At 37.4% G+C, this 16,151-nt stretch overlaps 2 protein-coding genes across 7 annotated transcripts in view; one reads left to right on the forward strand and one right to left on the reverse strand.

The window, feature by feature from the left end:
* Positions 1 to 16,151, forward strand: part of DPP4 (dipeptidyl peptidase 4) — a 296,755-nt gene that overhangs the window by 179,248 nt on the left and 101,356 nt on the right. For all 3 annotated transcript variants that reach the window (XR_013483048.1, XM_021004926.2, XM_078146997.1), the window contains exon 26: positions 5,615 to 5,737. Coding sequence is in view for 2 of the 3 variants with exons in the window: in XM_021004926.2 (XP_020860585.1) it covers positions 5,615 to 5,722 (108 nt within the window). In the remaining variant the exon portion in view is untranslated. The remainder of the gene's footprint in view (positions 1 to 5,614; positions 5,738 to 16,151) is intronic.
* Positions 1 to 16,151, reverse strand: part of SLC4A10 (solute carrier family 4 member 10) — a 373,505-nt gene that overhangs the window by 72,085 nt on the left and 285,269 nt on the right. For all 4 annotated transcript variants that reach the window (XM_021004923.2, XM_021004925.2, XM_021004921.2 and 1 more), the window contains 5 exons: positions 7,686 to 7,832; positions 5,438 to 5,538; positions 1,295 to 1,469; positions 634 to 767; positions 33 to 278 (listed from right to left, as the gene is read on the reverse strand). In XM_021004923.2, the coding sequence (XP_020860582.1) occupies positions 33 to 278; positions 634 to 767; positions 1,295 to 1,469; positions 5,438 to 5,538; positions 7,686 to 7,832 (803 nt within the window). The remainder of the gene's footprint in view (positions 1 to 32; positions 279 to 633; positions 768 to 1,294; positions 1,470 to 5,437; positions 5,539 to 7,685; positions 7,833 to 16,151) is intronic.

The raw sequence follows: 16,151 nt of genomic DNA on the forward strand, positions 1-16,151 counted from the left end.
CCTCCTAGTGAAAGAGAAGATTCTATACTTACGAATATTGTGTCAGGAGTTCTAAATCATTATTCATGTTGATTGGATATGCCTCACTGAGCTCAAACAGCTTCTCTAGAGCCTCATAAATGAAAATTATGCAGATAAGAGAAGCAAAGGCTTCTTCAGTAAATCGGGTTATGTAGCAGACCAGAGAGCTGGCATCAGTGGCCACAAGGATGATGCAAAGAGTTGCAGTCCAGAGCCCAATACTAGCTCGCAAGGAGAGGTATGACAACCCGTATTCTCTAGTGGGAGAAAAGAAAGGAAGAATAAACTGAATGGCCTTTAAAATATCAATTCTCATTCTAAATCCCTGGAAATGAACTTGTCAGCAACCATGGTTAAATGGGTCTGAAACCCCTTGTCTCTTTGAACTTAATTCCTTACCTAAAAATAACTGCATTTCAGTAGATAAAACCGAAAGTAGTTCCTAAATAGGAATTATATGCCATTCTACATAAACCTCCTGGGAGCTCCCCACTCCATTCACAGCCACCCCTGTTCCTTTCTGGTAGAGTTGCAATGATGGTGAAATGAATCAAATTAAATCCCACCTCCCCCACCCCCTTGATATTTGTTCTCAAACTACAAAATACTTACTTGCAAAACTTAAACAATATCTTTTCAAACACCAGTACAGGTCCTGTGCTGCCTAGTATGGTAAGAGGTTGTCCACCAAAGAGAGAATATGCTATCCCAGTCATAGATGCTCCAAATAGAGATTCGATTGCACTCTGTGTGGAAACACAAATGAGTATTTTTCATCAATTGTAAGGACAGATATCATCTGAGATGAGATACTTACAAAAAATAAGTACGTAACTTCTCTTCTATTTTAAAAGACCCAACAGACTTGTGTTAGGCCAGAAGAGGAGTTGGCAATTGGGCAGAAGATGTCGTGTTAAGGGTAGTGACTGGGGAAGTACTCTCTCCACCCACCATTACTTTTTTGCTCTTCTAGTTTGATGTATTCAAGATAGAGCCCGTCTGGTAGGAAGTGGATGTAATGCCAGGAATGGGGGGAAAAGGCCAAAAAAGGGGGGATTTTTGTGTTAATGATGGATTTAGAATCAGGGTTGGGATTAGATTAGGACCTAATTTAGGATCATTTTTCTTACTAAATTATCCTTGAAATGAACTCATATGCAGAATGGGACCAAACAAATGTCTCTTTATAAAGGAATCCAAAGTAAAGGCTTTGCCAACTAACTATAGATCTCAGGACTGCACTTTAAAGTTCAGAGAAAAGGGTAACACATACTATACGACCTTCGGTTGCTTCTCCCAGCAGCCCTCCAAATGTGATGACAGGAGACATACACGCGCAGTAGAGAAACAGAAACGATGCTAAGCACTGCAGGCTGAAAGCATCTCGGAAGTCACTCCAGAAGTATGGAGCTTTCCTTTTGATATCTAAAATAAGTCCCCCAAAAATCCTAAGATAGGGGGAAAAACAAAACAGTGAAACCCAAATATAAAAGAAGCACACAAACAAAACTGTTTATCTGCTTGGCTCCCAGGCCAGAGAGCAGCTTTTCCATCTTCACAGGTGAGAGCCATTAATGACCTGCTTTGTTTTAGTAGTAGTGTCTTCAAGTACACTTCCTATCCACTAGAGCTCCTTAAACCCTAGTCAAGGAAGCCCAAGGTCTTTCAAAGGATGTTCAGAGATGCTCATCCATCAGCATCAAGATCTGGAGCATAAGGGTATATAGCCTGTGGACTCTGTGACAATCCCACCAAAACCCACTCCTCCTGGCCCTCTGCTTGCCCACCTCTCTTTCTATGTCTCTATTTCTCTCTCCTCTCTCTATCTCACTGTGTCTCTCTACTGCTGTCTCTATTTCCCTTTCTTTCTGTCTCTCCACTTGTTTCTGTTTTTGTCTCTGGTCTCTGTCTCTCTGCATCTGAGTCTCTTTTACTCTCTCTGATTCTGTGTCTCTCTGCCTTTGCCTGTCTCTCTCTTTCTCTCTCTCTTCATGTCTATTTTTATTTTTCTTTCTTCTTCTGTCTCTGTGCTCTGCCTCTGTCTTGTTGTTGTCTGTCCCTCTGTGTCTCTTTTTCTGTCTAACTCTGTGTCTCTCTACCTCTTTCCTCCTTCTATCTCTCCATCTGTTTCTATTTCTGTCTCTGTCTCTTTTTTCTGTATTTGTCTGTCTGTTTCTCTGTTTGGGTCTCTGTGTCTGTATATATCTCTCTCTCTGCCTCTGCCTGTCCCCCTCTCTTTCTATCTCTCTTTCTCTGTGTCACTCATCATCTCTCTGTTTCTATTTCCATCTCTATATCTTTCTATCTCTGTCTGTTTCAGTCTCTTTTTTGTTTCTGTTTGTTTCTCTGTCTCTCTGCCTGTTTCTGAGTACCTCCCTCTGTCTCGGTCTCTTTTTCTCTATGTCTCTGTTCCTCTCTGACTCTCTCTCTTTCTCTTTCTCTTCAAGGTGCTACTGTTTATTCCTCTCTCTATTTTTAAATCTTTTAAAAATCATAATAGGATATGAGGAGGAGTGGGCTAAGTTGGCTATCTGCTAATGAATAGTACATGAGAAAAAAACCCAGAGTTTATCAGAGCCCCAGCTCTCCTTCCTCTCCCTCTCAAATAGTTTCTCACTAGGTATTGTCCTATCCAGGCCAAACTCTTCCTCCATAGAGTCTTTCCAGGTCTCTAGTTTCAATTTTTTTTAAAAATAAAGATCAAGGGATTGAAGAGGAGACACATTATGATGGCTGGCTTAAAAAAGTACAATTTGAATTCACTACCCCCTAAAAAATCGTTTCCAAAATTTAGCATTCACCAGACAAGTCTTCTAACTTTCTAAGAGAGAAACTCATAGAATGTTAGAGTTGGAAGGGACCTTAGAAGTGCATTTAGATGATTTCATCTATTCCAAAACACTCAATTAAAGGTGATAAAATTGAGTTTTTAAAGGTGAATTGACTCGCCCAAGGCCACTGTTCATGAGCAAGGGAGCCAAGGTCAGAAACTAAGTCTACTGACTTCCAGTCCAGGGATCATTCCACTACTTTATACCACCTGGAAATGCCTCAGATACAAAACCACAAATCCAAACCATTTCATCTTAGTGTAAAAGAAGAGCACTTTGGAAGCACTCTGAAAATATTATTTCAATGAATAAGAATAAAAATGTTAAATTTTTAATAGTGAAATTGCCTGCTAACACCAGATAGCTTATTCCTTTGAATTACAAATAGAAGTCTGTAGTTTTAACTTGGCAACTGAAAGCTCTTTGGTTTCAACAAAATAAAGGAAGTAAGATGTTATATGCTAAAATAATTAACAATTGATTGTTCCACATTAAGGTCAGAAATGAAATACTTGTTAGATTCAATTGCATTGTGATATGCTGTACATGCTTGCATTTGAACATAATAATTCTGATTTAGCTATATATTTTTAGGAGTGAAGGAGTTCATTTAGTGACCTTAGACTCTAATCTGAAATGATGTTTTTTAAAAATTGGCAGCTCTGAGAAAATGTACCTTTAGAATTATTGAACGCTTGGGTCAGCATTGTTTTTAATTGTCTAGACAATCCTGGAAGTAGAGTCATGAATTGTTTCCAAATAAGAATCACTAGAATTAAAGCATTTACCTTAGGGGGTTGTTGTGAAGTTCAAATGAGATAACATACATGAAAAAAAAACACTCTGCAAACCTAAAAACATTATTGAAATGCTAGCTAGAGCTAGAGCTTTAGGTAGGGCAGACGTCCATTGGGGTTAAGGTTAGGGTGGAGAGGGGATGTGGAAAGAATAGGGAGGAGAGAATCAAATTGAATTTTAAAATTAGTTTAGGGGGAAAGGTTTAATGAAATCTCAAACCCTGAAAGGCTTTGAAAAAAAGTGCATGAAATTCACAGACACACAGACACAAACAGGATCTTCCTTGGGTTTTTCCACCCCCATTTTGAAATGTTACCTCTTTACCCCTTTTTTTGAGTCTCAGTTTTATAACTTATTGCTTTGCCAAAAGCATAATTAAAAACTGATTAGATCTACCCATAATTAGTAATTATTATTTACAATTTCTACTGTACTTTCTATTAGCTAGGTGCATTCTACTTAATTATTCATTAGCACATACATTAGTGTGAACTAATCATTACATTACTATATAACAAATGTGTTTTTAGCAGTTTAAAAAAAACACACTAAATCCGGAAGTGGGAAGTCATTACAGAGAACAGTGCAAGAGCAGCTCAGATGTACACCAGCAACTCCAGGAGAGCAGATGAGTAATGGGTACTTCAAGTCATGCCAGCAACAGAATCTGTGGAAGAACTCTGGAGAAGCGAAGAGACCGGATATTGGTGACCTGGGAGGATTTAGGAAGCAGTAAGGAAAAAGTGAACTTTGAAAAAAATCTAAGCTATGAGGCACAGTAATACCTGAAAAAGCAATAAAAATATGAAAATAAAAAAGGGAGGAAAAAAGAAAGAAAAAGCAACATTTGAAAGAATGAAAGCAAACACAATGAGTAACAAGGTTTCCCATGGGAAGAAGACATCATTTGAACTGTCTCATATACTGAGATACTGAGCCTGAGGAGAAAGTTAAAAGATATATCTCCTTTGAGATGAAACATAGGTAAAGGGATGGAACACTTGGATGGGAATATTAAAATGCATAGAGATTTCAAGGACTAGAAAATCAGCTTATAACACACAGGGCACATGGCAAAGGGAATGGCCTGAGGGGAGGGGAGGAAGACTCCTTCTTTTGAATAAGCATATGTCAGAATTTGTACTTATGGTGGAGACTGTATACACTCACATCCCCTGAAGAGCCGCCCACCCAATGGTTCTTGATTTTCTGCTCACACATTGCTTAGAGAGAGACAAGCTGTCAAAAAAAAATCCCATAAAATGCCATTTCAAGAAATAAATTGAAGCTTTCATCTCTTCAAAGGTGTGTGATTAGAAAAATAAATCATATGGCCCTTTCAAATCACAGCCTTAAAAATCCAAAATGTCATTTACGTCTACTTACTGGTTGCTTTACTTGCATTTGCTAAGACAGGATCTGGCAAAAGTGAAAAGACTGGCTTTTTAAAAATTCTATTATGAACTTGAAACTTTCAAATGGTAAGAGGGCATGTGTGACAGGGTCAATTGAGGCCCTCTCTCTTTTTTTAGAGGATTCTCTGTGAAGGAACTTGGTACATGACAATATGAAATCCTGAATAGGGAAAATCTTAACTGATTTCTATACAGAATTCTTGCAGAGAAAGGCAGTGGTAATCACCAATACCATCACAGAAAAAAAAATCACCATTTTCTACCAAAGTTTAGGCATTAAATAGGCAAATAGAGTTAGATCTCGAAATTGCAAATTACTGGCAGTGACAAGTTCGGTTTCAATAGATTCCCAGATAAATGCTGTTTGCTAACCTTCCGGTTCGTTGCAGTTCAGGCCCGCTGTGCCCGCCGTGAGGCTCTGCTTCACCATGAGCTGCTGTTCCATTGGGCACAGTAGGAATCTTCCTCTTCTCCTATGAGAGGGAGAGTTCAGGCATTTCAGGTTCTATTTGTCTTTCCTAAGCCCAGTGTTTTTTATCTGCCACTCAGGTGCTCTTGCGGTACCTCCTCCCACTCATAGGACTGCTCGGAAAGTGTCAATACCTTTCTCCATCTACTCTGCAACCCCTGAAGAAGTATTCTTACAGAGAAGAATAGAAAGATGAAAACCAGGTCAGTGGAAAATGGAACAAGACATGTTATCCCCACCCCTTGCCTCCTGTCTAGAGCACACACAGTCTATTGACACAGGTGATGGACCAGAAAAATTCTGCTTATGACTTCAGAATTCATACATAACACATTCAAATGTGGTTAAAAAAGGTGTGCATTTTAAAATTCTGTTTAAATTCTTTCCAGAGTAGAGTTAGAAAGGAAATGAAGGTCAAATGTAACTTGACAAATAAGGTTCCACAAAATAGGAATTTGTTAATGAAACACTAGAAATTTTAAACAGGAGAAAAATAGGTTTTTAATGTAAAGAATGTATGGGATATTCACTGCAGAATCCTTTAGTGATTTCTGCACATATTTAAATGCCATATCAATGGTAAGAAATATTGAAGTTGAGTGAATGAAAAAGTTGATCATTTGACAACTGGCAAAGAAATTGTGCTTTGTGGTCAATGTGGAGGATGAATTAGAGACCATTAAAAAGTTGGCCTTCTGCTTTCATTTCTCAAGGCTCATTCACATACTTCTGGAATTTATAGATATTTTCATTGGTCTTTAGGAGAATTCTTTATGATTGGCTAATTAGACCCCTGGCTTGCAGTAAGAAAGATAATTGGCAAGAAGGAAGGAAATAAGAGAGTATCCAGTAAACATCTAGTATGTTGGTCAATTTGAGCAAACTTTGCTTCAAGTAGAGTATGCTAAGTAATATTCTTTGTTCACTTCTACATCCAATTTTCTACAAATAGTGCAACTTCTGAAACCATATTTATCAGCTGTTATCTAACAGCCATTTCAACTGCAACATCTAGACTAGATCTGAAAGGTTTGAGTAAGGCCAGCAACAGTGATAAGGTTGGAGATGATGGGAGCCAATGAGAAGTAAAATGCAGTTGTTATGGAGACAGCAATGGTGGGGACAGAGCACCAGCTCTCAACATGACTTTGAGAGAAAAGCCACCCAAGACAATCGTAACAATATATTTAACTTTCATGTTTCCGGGAGTTGTCAGTACTTAATTTGGTATAATTTCACATCATACATTTAAAAGAAATCTTCCCAAAAGGATGAAATTTTAATTAGATTCCTTTTAACAATGATTCTGTGCAGAATATAAAATATGTCAAGAGCCTCCTATGTAAGACAGTTAATATAGCCTTACTGTCTATCAGACCATGTTGAACTTAAAATTTTTCCTACCTCTTCCTAACACTTTCCATTTTCAGAACAAAGATAAGGAAAGATACCAAAGAGCACCATGAATCTGAAGGACAGTTATGGACTTCTTCTAGGAGCCATAATTTCATTTTTTCATAAATTTCATAAATTCATTATCATAATTCCTACTTTCTAAGAGTTTGATTTTTTTCAGGCTGCTCCAGTTTCTTTCAAGTCACACTGGACCATTAAAAAAAACAATGGCAGGCAATCCATCACTATCAAAAAGCACTTATTAAGTACTTGACTATACTTGGCTTTGTGCGAGAGGGTATTTTTGAGAACTACAGATACAGGTCACTGGCTTTTAGTAACTTGTACTGTATAACAATGCAGTCTTTTACTGGGCATGGTGGTGCATGCCTGTTATCCCTACTACTAAGGGAGGCTGAGGCTGGGGGATCACTTGGGCTCAGGAGTTCTGAGAAACAATAGGCTAAAATGATCATGTTTAGCACTAGGTCTGGCATTAATATATTGAGCCCCACACCAGTCTGATTCAGGAAGAGTGAATAGACCCAGGTCAGAAGAACAAGCAGATCAAGGATCTGGTCCTGACCAGTACTGGGATTAGACATATGAGTAGCCATGGGTGAGATAGGGAGACCTGTTCTCCAAAAAGAAAAAAGAAAAACAGTTTGTCTCTTATTGGGTTATTTTCAGGGTACATGTTAATGGAAAACAAGCTCTGAAACCTTACTACTATAGGTTGCTTTAACATATACATACCTGAGAAGGAACGTTTTTGGGGGGCTCTATTCGAATGGTTGGGTCCCACTCTCCAGGAGGAAGAACAGTAACCTGATCAAGAAACTCATCAATTCCTGCAAGCAAGTCATTACGATCCTTTGCTTTATAGGCAACATCGTGGAAGACCTATGGTAAGAAGACAAGGTGGCCTTTATTTACACATAAAACAGAACATTTCCTAATTATAATATGTGTTATTATCCTCCCAAAATTTAGAACTTAGATACATTTCCCCGCCTTGGCAAGATGGTGTGGTTCAGTTGGGAGAGAGTAGAAGAAATTACAGGTAGAAATAAGGATTTAAGCAGCCCAAATTTCAGTTAGTTGCGAACAAAATCAATTCTAATAAAATTCCATACTAAAAATTAGAGACATGACTTTATAAGATTTGAAAGTAGTGTCATTACTTAGACATTGCATTCACAGGAATCAGGGAAAATAATTCTGAGTTCAGAAACAATAATGAGTTTTGTCACAAATGAAGATCTAGAAATCTATTATGCCTGCACGATGTTCAAGCAGTACATCTCTGATGATGATGGTGATGATGGTGATGATAGCTAATATTTATATAGCTGTTTAAGATTTGCAAATTAATTGAATATAGAATCTTCATTTGACCTTCACAACAATCCTGGGAATTAGATACTGCTGTTATCTCCATTGTATACATGGGGAAAACAAGGCTGAGAGAGGTTGAATTACTTGCCCAGAGTTGCACAGCTAGTAAGTGTCTGAAGCAGGATTTCAACTCAGGTTTTTTTTTTTATTCCAAGTCCAGCAGTCTAGCCACTGAGTTAAGCTGCCTTCTATTTGCCATATGAACCATGCTCTGCTCATACATACACATACAAAACAAAGGTAATATCCAGTGATGGACCAATCATAAATTAATGTTAAAGAGAAAAAATTGGTTTCCACTAACGGATAATCAAAGAAGAAAGACTATGGAAAAAAAAAAGCAGAATAACTAAGATTTGGGATGTCCATTCCTATTTCTAAATATTTGCCTAAGGAATTTGTTTGATAAGAGTTAGAATTCACAGAGCACATTATTTTCATTCTTACCACCATAAAATATAATCCTCAAAATAATTACTGTTCATTATATTTCATATAGGATGCAACCCTTTGAGGACACTCACTTTATCATATATTTGGACCCAAATATTGATTATCAATAGAATTTGGCTTCATGCCTGCTGACCTTTATCTAACCTATTTGAGGACAATGCCTTACAAAAGATTCTGTAACTACTGATGATGACTCAGATGCAAATTGCTTTGCTTGACTTTCCAAGAAAATGTTGAGATAACATAAGAGTGATATATACTGAGTTTTGGTTTAATGCAATGGAAAATCATTTAAAAAAATCATCATTCCTGTAATTGTGCTCTAGAAGAGACTTACATACTAGATGCAGAAGTATGCTGCCAACATCCACCTATTTCATCAATTAATCAATTAAAAAGCATTTATCAAGTGCCTATCGTGCCAGCCATTTTGCTAAATGCTGGATATGCAAATACAAAAGTAAAACAATACTTCCTTTCAGGGGGTTTACATTTTAAAGGAGGGACAACAGGTGCATGTATGCAATATGTGCACATATATATACATATATAATGTATGATATGCATAGTAAGTATATAGTATGTATATATTATGTATACATATATTGGGATAGATAGGTTTATGTTCTTATATAATGTATATCATATGTATATATTATGTATATGTATAGATTGGGATAGATAGGTCTGTATTATTATACAATGCATATAATATGTAATATACACACATATCATATATGTGCACATCATAGATAATATACAATAATATATGATATAACACACCATACATATGTGTGTTATATTTTACAGATAATCTATATAATATGTATTGTGTTATATATGTATATATCACATTTATACATATAAAACACATATTGTGATAGACATTTTATGTACATTAATTATATTGTGTATACATGTATGCATTATATACTTATAGTAGGTGAACATAATATACATAAAAATATTATTATATAGTATGATACTATACAGTACATATAATATGTATAATTTATAATGTGCATACATAACACATATAATATGTACACATATATGTGATATGCATGTATATTATAAAATATATATATATATATTATATCAAATTAGATAGGAAGACAGACAGATGTATAGATGGACAGAGATGAGAGTAAATAGAGAAAAGGAATGCATGGTAGTTTGGCAAGAGTGTATGAACAGGGGGCAGCTAGGTGGCACAGTGGATAGAGCACTGGCCCTGAAGTCAGGAGGACCTGAGTTCAAATCTGGCCTCAGACCAAATACTTGACACTTAATAGCTGTGTGACCTTGGGCAAATCACTTAATCCCAATTGCATAAAAAAAAAAGAGTGCATGAACAACTAAGGGATCATGAAAGGTTTCAGGTATAAGGTGGTGCTTAAGCTCAATGTTAAAGGAAACCAGGCGTTCTTAGAGGTGGAGGTGAGGTGGGAGGGTGCTGCAGGCATGGGCACAGCCGGTGCAAAGACACTGAGCTAGGAGGCAGAAGTTAAGTGTGTGAAACAACAAGTTGGTCAGTACAGTTTGATCTTGGAGGGTAGTAATGTGTACAAAGACCAAAGAAGATGGGACCATGCCATGCAGGGCTTGAAACGTCAAATAGGAATTTCTATTTGATCCTCAAGGCAACAGGGAGCCATGGAGTACTTTAAGGAGAGTGACAAGGTCAGACTTGCCCTTTACCCAGTGTGTGGAGGATGGAGTAGGGGTGGGGATGGGGAAAAGGGACACTTGAGGAAGGGAAAGGAAATAAAAAGCCTTTGCAAGAAAATAAAAAGGAGAGGTAATGAAGGCCTAAATGAGGGTGGTGGCTTGGTGAGTACAGTAAAGTATGTAGAACGTGTTATGAAGGTTGAAACAAGACTTCATGTGGAATGAGCAAGACATGAGTTAAGGAGGATGCAGCAAAAGTTGCAAACCCCAGTGACCTGAGAACCACTTCCTTTTTTCTTGTGATAGTCACAATGCCTAGGAAGTATTTTTTCTTTTTGCCCCAGTTCTCTGTCTAGTCCTTTCCCACTGATGAAAGAGCTAGCCAGTATGAGCTCAGAGAGGTCGTGTATTCTGGACCTCAATTACCTCCTTTGTAAAATTAGGAGGCTGAACTAGGTGAGTTGTGAGGGTCATTCTAGTCCTAAATCCTGTAACTGAGTGTTTTGCTTTCAGGCAGATGAATGCCCCAACCTCTTGGGACAAATTGCTCTCTATTCTTTTCTTAAGGATCACCAAGGATAGAGGGAGATCTCACAGTTTGTTCTAAAAACAAAAAGACATTTACATAGCATAAGGGGACAGAAATCCTTTGCCGTGGCAGCAGGAGATGCTAGGGACAGAAACCAGCAGCTTGTCCTTCCCTTCAATGTTTCCAGGGCTTTCTGGAGGTCGATCAAAGCCTCAGAGTGATTTCCATGATTTGGCATTCCTTATAAAAGGGCAAGACTTGCAAGGACAAATGGTAATTGATGTGTGTCCTTATCCCTACCTGAGAGAGGCTCAGTGGGAAGTGTTGATTAATACAGTTGGGAGTGGGAAAATGGTGCTCTAAGGCAAGGAAGAAGTGAATGGCATTCAGTCATGTACTTCATCTCAAAGTAATAGCAGAAAACCATTGATTGGGAGGGTAAGTCTCTGGGTCTTCCAGCTACCTCAGTGGCCCTTTTCTTAAGTACTTGGATGAGGCTGTAGAGCTGTTTAATGACAAAACTGAAAATGTATACACTGACATGAGAGGAGACTCTGCTTCCTCTTTGTGAAAGAGGAATCATTGGCCAGAGAGGCCAGAGAGAAGAGAATGGGCAGCCTCCCTTCCTCTGATAACTTTGGCAGGACTGTGAATACTGGGCTTGTTTGCCTTATCCCCAACCTGAACACGTCACATGAAACTTTTTGCCACACTCTCATCTCTACCCAATTTAGCTTTAACATATCCTAGTTCTCTGCCGTCTGGAAGTTTCCTCTAATATAAACAAACCTTCCTTTGTCCTAGATCTTGTTCTTTCACATTTATTCTTCTATTACTCATTGAAACCTAGTTTTATCCTGAAGACATGACATACGCATTCTCTCTTCCCAAGGCTGAATGCTCCTTTCTCTCATATCCTTAGAAAGGCCAAGAAAAGGAGGTGGCATTCCCCCTCTATTGCCGCATTAGGACTTTTCATCTCGTCCACCATCACTCAAACAATTCCTCTGCTTTAAAATTTATTCCATCTTGGACAGATCCTTGTTTCTGTCTCCTACAGACCTCTAGGCTGCTATCCTTTCTCTCCAAGAACTTCCTAGGTTATAGTTCCTTTCTTCCTTCCTTCCTTTCTTTCTTTCTTTCTTTCTTTCTTTCTTTCTTTCTTTCTTTCTTTCTTTCTTTCTTTCTTTCTTTCTTTCTTTCTTTCTTTCTTTTCTTTCTTTCTTTCTTTCCTTCCTTCCTTCCTTCCTTCCTTCCTTCCTTCCTTCCTTCCTTCCTTCCTTCCTTCTTTCTTTCTTTCTTTCTTTCTTTCTTTCTTTCTTTCTTTCTTTCTTTCTTTCTTTCTTTCTTTCTTTCTTTCTTTCTTTCTCTTTCTTTCCTCGTGAGCAAATGGGGTTAAGTGACTTGACTAGAGTCACACAGCTAGTGTCAAGTGTCTGAGGTTGGATTTGCACTCAGGTTCTCCTGACTCCAGAGCTGGAGCTCTATCCAGTGTGCTACCTAGCTGCCCCTGATTACAGTCTTTTTCAATGCCCCAAACCTGTCACCTTCAAAAGCCTTGACTTCCATAACCCTCTCACTCATCCCTACCCCACTTGACTGAATTTGCCCAGAAGCCCAACCAAATTACTGGTTAACACTATGGACTAATTCAAGATGTGGCTCAGCAGTCATGAGCAAATCTGATAATTTTGAACATGCTTTAGGGAATGTCATCAATAGAAATACATGTCATAGCATTGGACTTTTATCTCCCTAGTTTCCACTACCGCGCTTCTTTTAGAGTAGCCTAAAAGTTTTCTTGGCTACTATATAATACTGTAAGTAGGAATCAGAAGACATCTGTTTTAGATGAAGTACTACAGAAGATTTCCATGTGGACTTTCCCTATCAGGATCCATTCTGATCAAGGTTGAGATTCTTATAACAAGCTATTCAAAAGGATGCTAGTCTTGTGGGAATCAATAAGCCTGGAATGAAGCTTTAGTGTTCTGTTCTTTTCTTTTTAATTAACAAGCATTTATTTTCTCTCCTCCTCTTACCTCCTAATGAAGAAGAAAAAAGGAAAACAAAACCATTGTAACAATTATAAATAGTTATGCGAATCAGATCCCCACAGTTGGCCGTGTCTAAAACATTCTTCATAGTAAGTCACCACCTCTCTGTCAAGCACTGGGCAGCATTCTTCAACATGAAGCCAGCCTAACAACTCCTTTATTTGCCCTTCTAAAGGGAAACCGTAAGCCATTCTTTATTTACCTGCAACGTTTCCCCCCTTGGGCTTCTTTTATATTAACAATGTCAAGATGGTATTAGTTTTTTTTTTTTCTAGTAGCACATCCACCTGTTGGTCACAATATGATAATATCATACTTAGAGTATCAATAGCTAAGTTAATGCTTATAAATGGTCTAAAAACTATGTGACATTTAGTACTCTTTGTCTCTTTTTCTGCTACTGCTGAAGTGGGAGGGCACCCTCAAAACTGAGGCTCATTTTCTATTATTCTTTATTTCACAAGTTGCCATGGTCAAAAAAGTTCATCACAAAGTGGCTACACTTATGGTAATGAACCTCTCCACATGCAGCTATATTCTTCATTAGAAAGTATATGCCCTCTGTTACTGGGGCTGTACTTGAAGTCTTTCTAGTATAGTAAAACTCACCATAATTTGCACTTTGTTGGTATAGTCTTTGAGAACCCAGGGTACCACCTCCATACCACAATAAAGCATCAGAGGGAGTCTTACATTGACAGAAATCACAAGATTCTTTCGTATTTACACACTAGGTCTTAATGAAATGCTTTGCTATTTAGTTTATAGTTCCTGATAAGTTTGTTTATAGAGGATGCATTGGATGGGACCACGAGTCAAAAAAATCATCCCTACACATTGAGCCCAAGTGGTAGTGGAATTCCAGAGTTCAGTAGGATTTTCATACAATATTATACATATACATATATGCGTATATACATGTATATGTGTAAACATACATATACACATTATATGCAGATATCATTATGTATATGTGTGTATACATATATACATATATATACATATATATATATGTCTATATGCATATATATATATATAACCTCTCCTTACCAACAACAAACCAAGAACATTTTCTATAAATAGTCATTGCACTTCAACCTTCTATATTTTTGGACTTTCTTTCTGATGGATAATTTCTTACACTTTTACAATAACAAATGGTTTCATTGATTGCCAAAGATTGCTGCTAATTTTGATTTCTGAAAGAGTTATGTCACCAGACAGTTTCAATATTAAATATAATATCACCAATGTTTATATGGATGCTGTCTTAAGAGGATTAATCCCAGAGTTCCCCAAGTAAATTAGAAGGAAGAAAGGCACCTGAGGCTTTGTGATTCAGTATTATCTATCAGTTTAAAAATTCTAGAAGAAAAAGTAATTAATATTTTTTTTCCTTATGGGCAATATCAGAACTCCCCCCCCATCTTATTTATCCCATAAAAGGAAAAGTCAAAGAACGTAGTAAGGTTCAATTCTGCTACCTCATGGTAGCATGAAGGTGATCCTGGATTCCTAAAAGTTATGCTAGCAGGACATAGGCTCTGGCATGTCCTAGAAAGCTGCAAAATCTTCAAGCTTGGGCCCAGTGATGAATCATGTGTTTATTAGCCCATTGTAGTCAAAGTATGAGAGGGTCATTATCAGAAAGTTGGTCACCAAGTGGTGAGGTTTTGGTGGGCCATCAACTCATGAAACCATACACTAAGGCTTGGAGGTTGTAATCTACATTGGTAGAAGGAATACCCACATGGATGAAATTAATGATTTTTTTTTGTATTGAAGCTTTGTGCATGGCCAAGGTTGATATATCATTTGCAATAAGCCTTCATTACATTGCTATACTTTAGTTATCATGAAAATTTGAAAAATAGTTCTTTTCTCCCATCTGTCAAGATATTCTGCTATTTAATAAAAAAGCAAAGGGTAACACGAAACCTGGTTAAATAATAGCCTCGTGGGGCTTCTTTGCATTTCAAATTGATGAGATTGTATTCTTTTGATGTAGCGTGTTATGGAAGGTATTTTTTAAAAGGATGGGTGAGTATTTCTTCGTGAATATACATTATAGGGCCATAAGATAATTCAGAGTGAGGTGTCAAAATTATTTCAGTCTTTTGCATTTTTGACTGTGATATATTGCTATCTATTTATCTATTTATATTTACAAGTTTGGCCTGCTCATGGAAAAAGCATTGGACTTGGAGTCAGAAGATCTGGGTTTGAATTTTAGAGACTCTGCCACTTACTAGCTATCTGAGCTTTGGCATGTTAGAAAAGTGTAATGAGGTACAGTGATACTATGGAAAGAGGGAGTCAAGTAAGACCTTGGTTCAAATCTAGTCTCTAGCACTTATTAGCTGTGTGACCATAGGCAAACCATTTAACCTCTCTGGGCCTTGGCTTCTTCTGTAAAATACTTGCACAGGGTCGTGAGGAAAGCCTATAACATATGTTGTAAAAGCACATACAACATAAAGAACCTAAGCCATTAAAAAAAAAATCTAAACAACCGAGAGGTACAAACTAAAAAGAACAATATTAATGTGAAATCTAGTGCTCCATCAACTCAAGAATTTTCAGTTTATGAAATCTGCCACTAGATGGCACTTAGGCATTTGTGGTTGTCACCTTAGTGTCCTGACATTCAGAAGGAGCTGTGGGAGAATCTTAAAGCATACACCACTGTTTTCTTAGCAATGGTAAAGTTAGTTATTCTCAACAATATTTTATAACCAGTCTTTAAATATATAAGTATATTATATCCTTCAGGACAATTTGGATAAACTACACTTCCTAAGAACTCTTTACCTATTACCTCTCAGACCATTTAATTGAGCTCTTTGATACTCACCTAAAGTCCTATTATTTCAATAATGATGATAATGGTAGCTAGCATTTAAATATTGCTTTACAATTTGATAAGTGCTTTGCTCATTTTATCCTCATAACAATCCTGAAAGGTAGGTACTATTATTATGCCCATTTTATAGATGAGGAAACTGAGGCAGAGAGAGACTATGTGACTTGCTCGGGGTCATACAGAGATTTGAGCTCCTGACTCTCAGTTCAATGTTTTATCCATTGTGCCAATTAGGTGACAACTAGACCAGT

This window comes from Phascolarctos cinereus, unplaced genomic scaffold (assembly GCF_003287225.1).
Source record: "Phascolarctos cinereus isolate Bilbo 61053 unplaced genomic scaffold, phaCin_HiC Scaffold_726;HRSCAF=1367, whole genome shotgun sequence".
NCBI classification, from domain to species: domain Eukaryota; kingdom Metazoa; phylum Chordata; class Mammalia; order Diprotodontia; family Phascolarctidae; genus Phascolarctos; species Phascolarctos cinereus.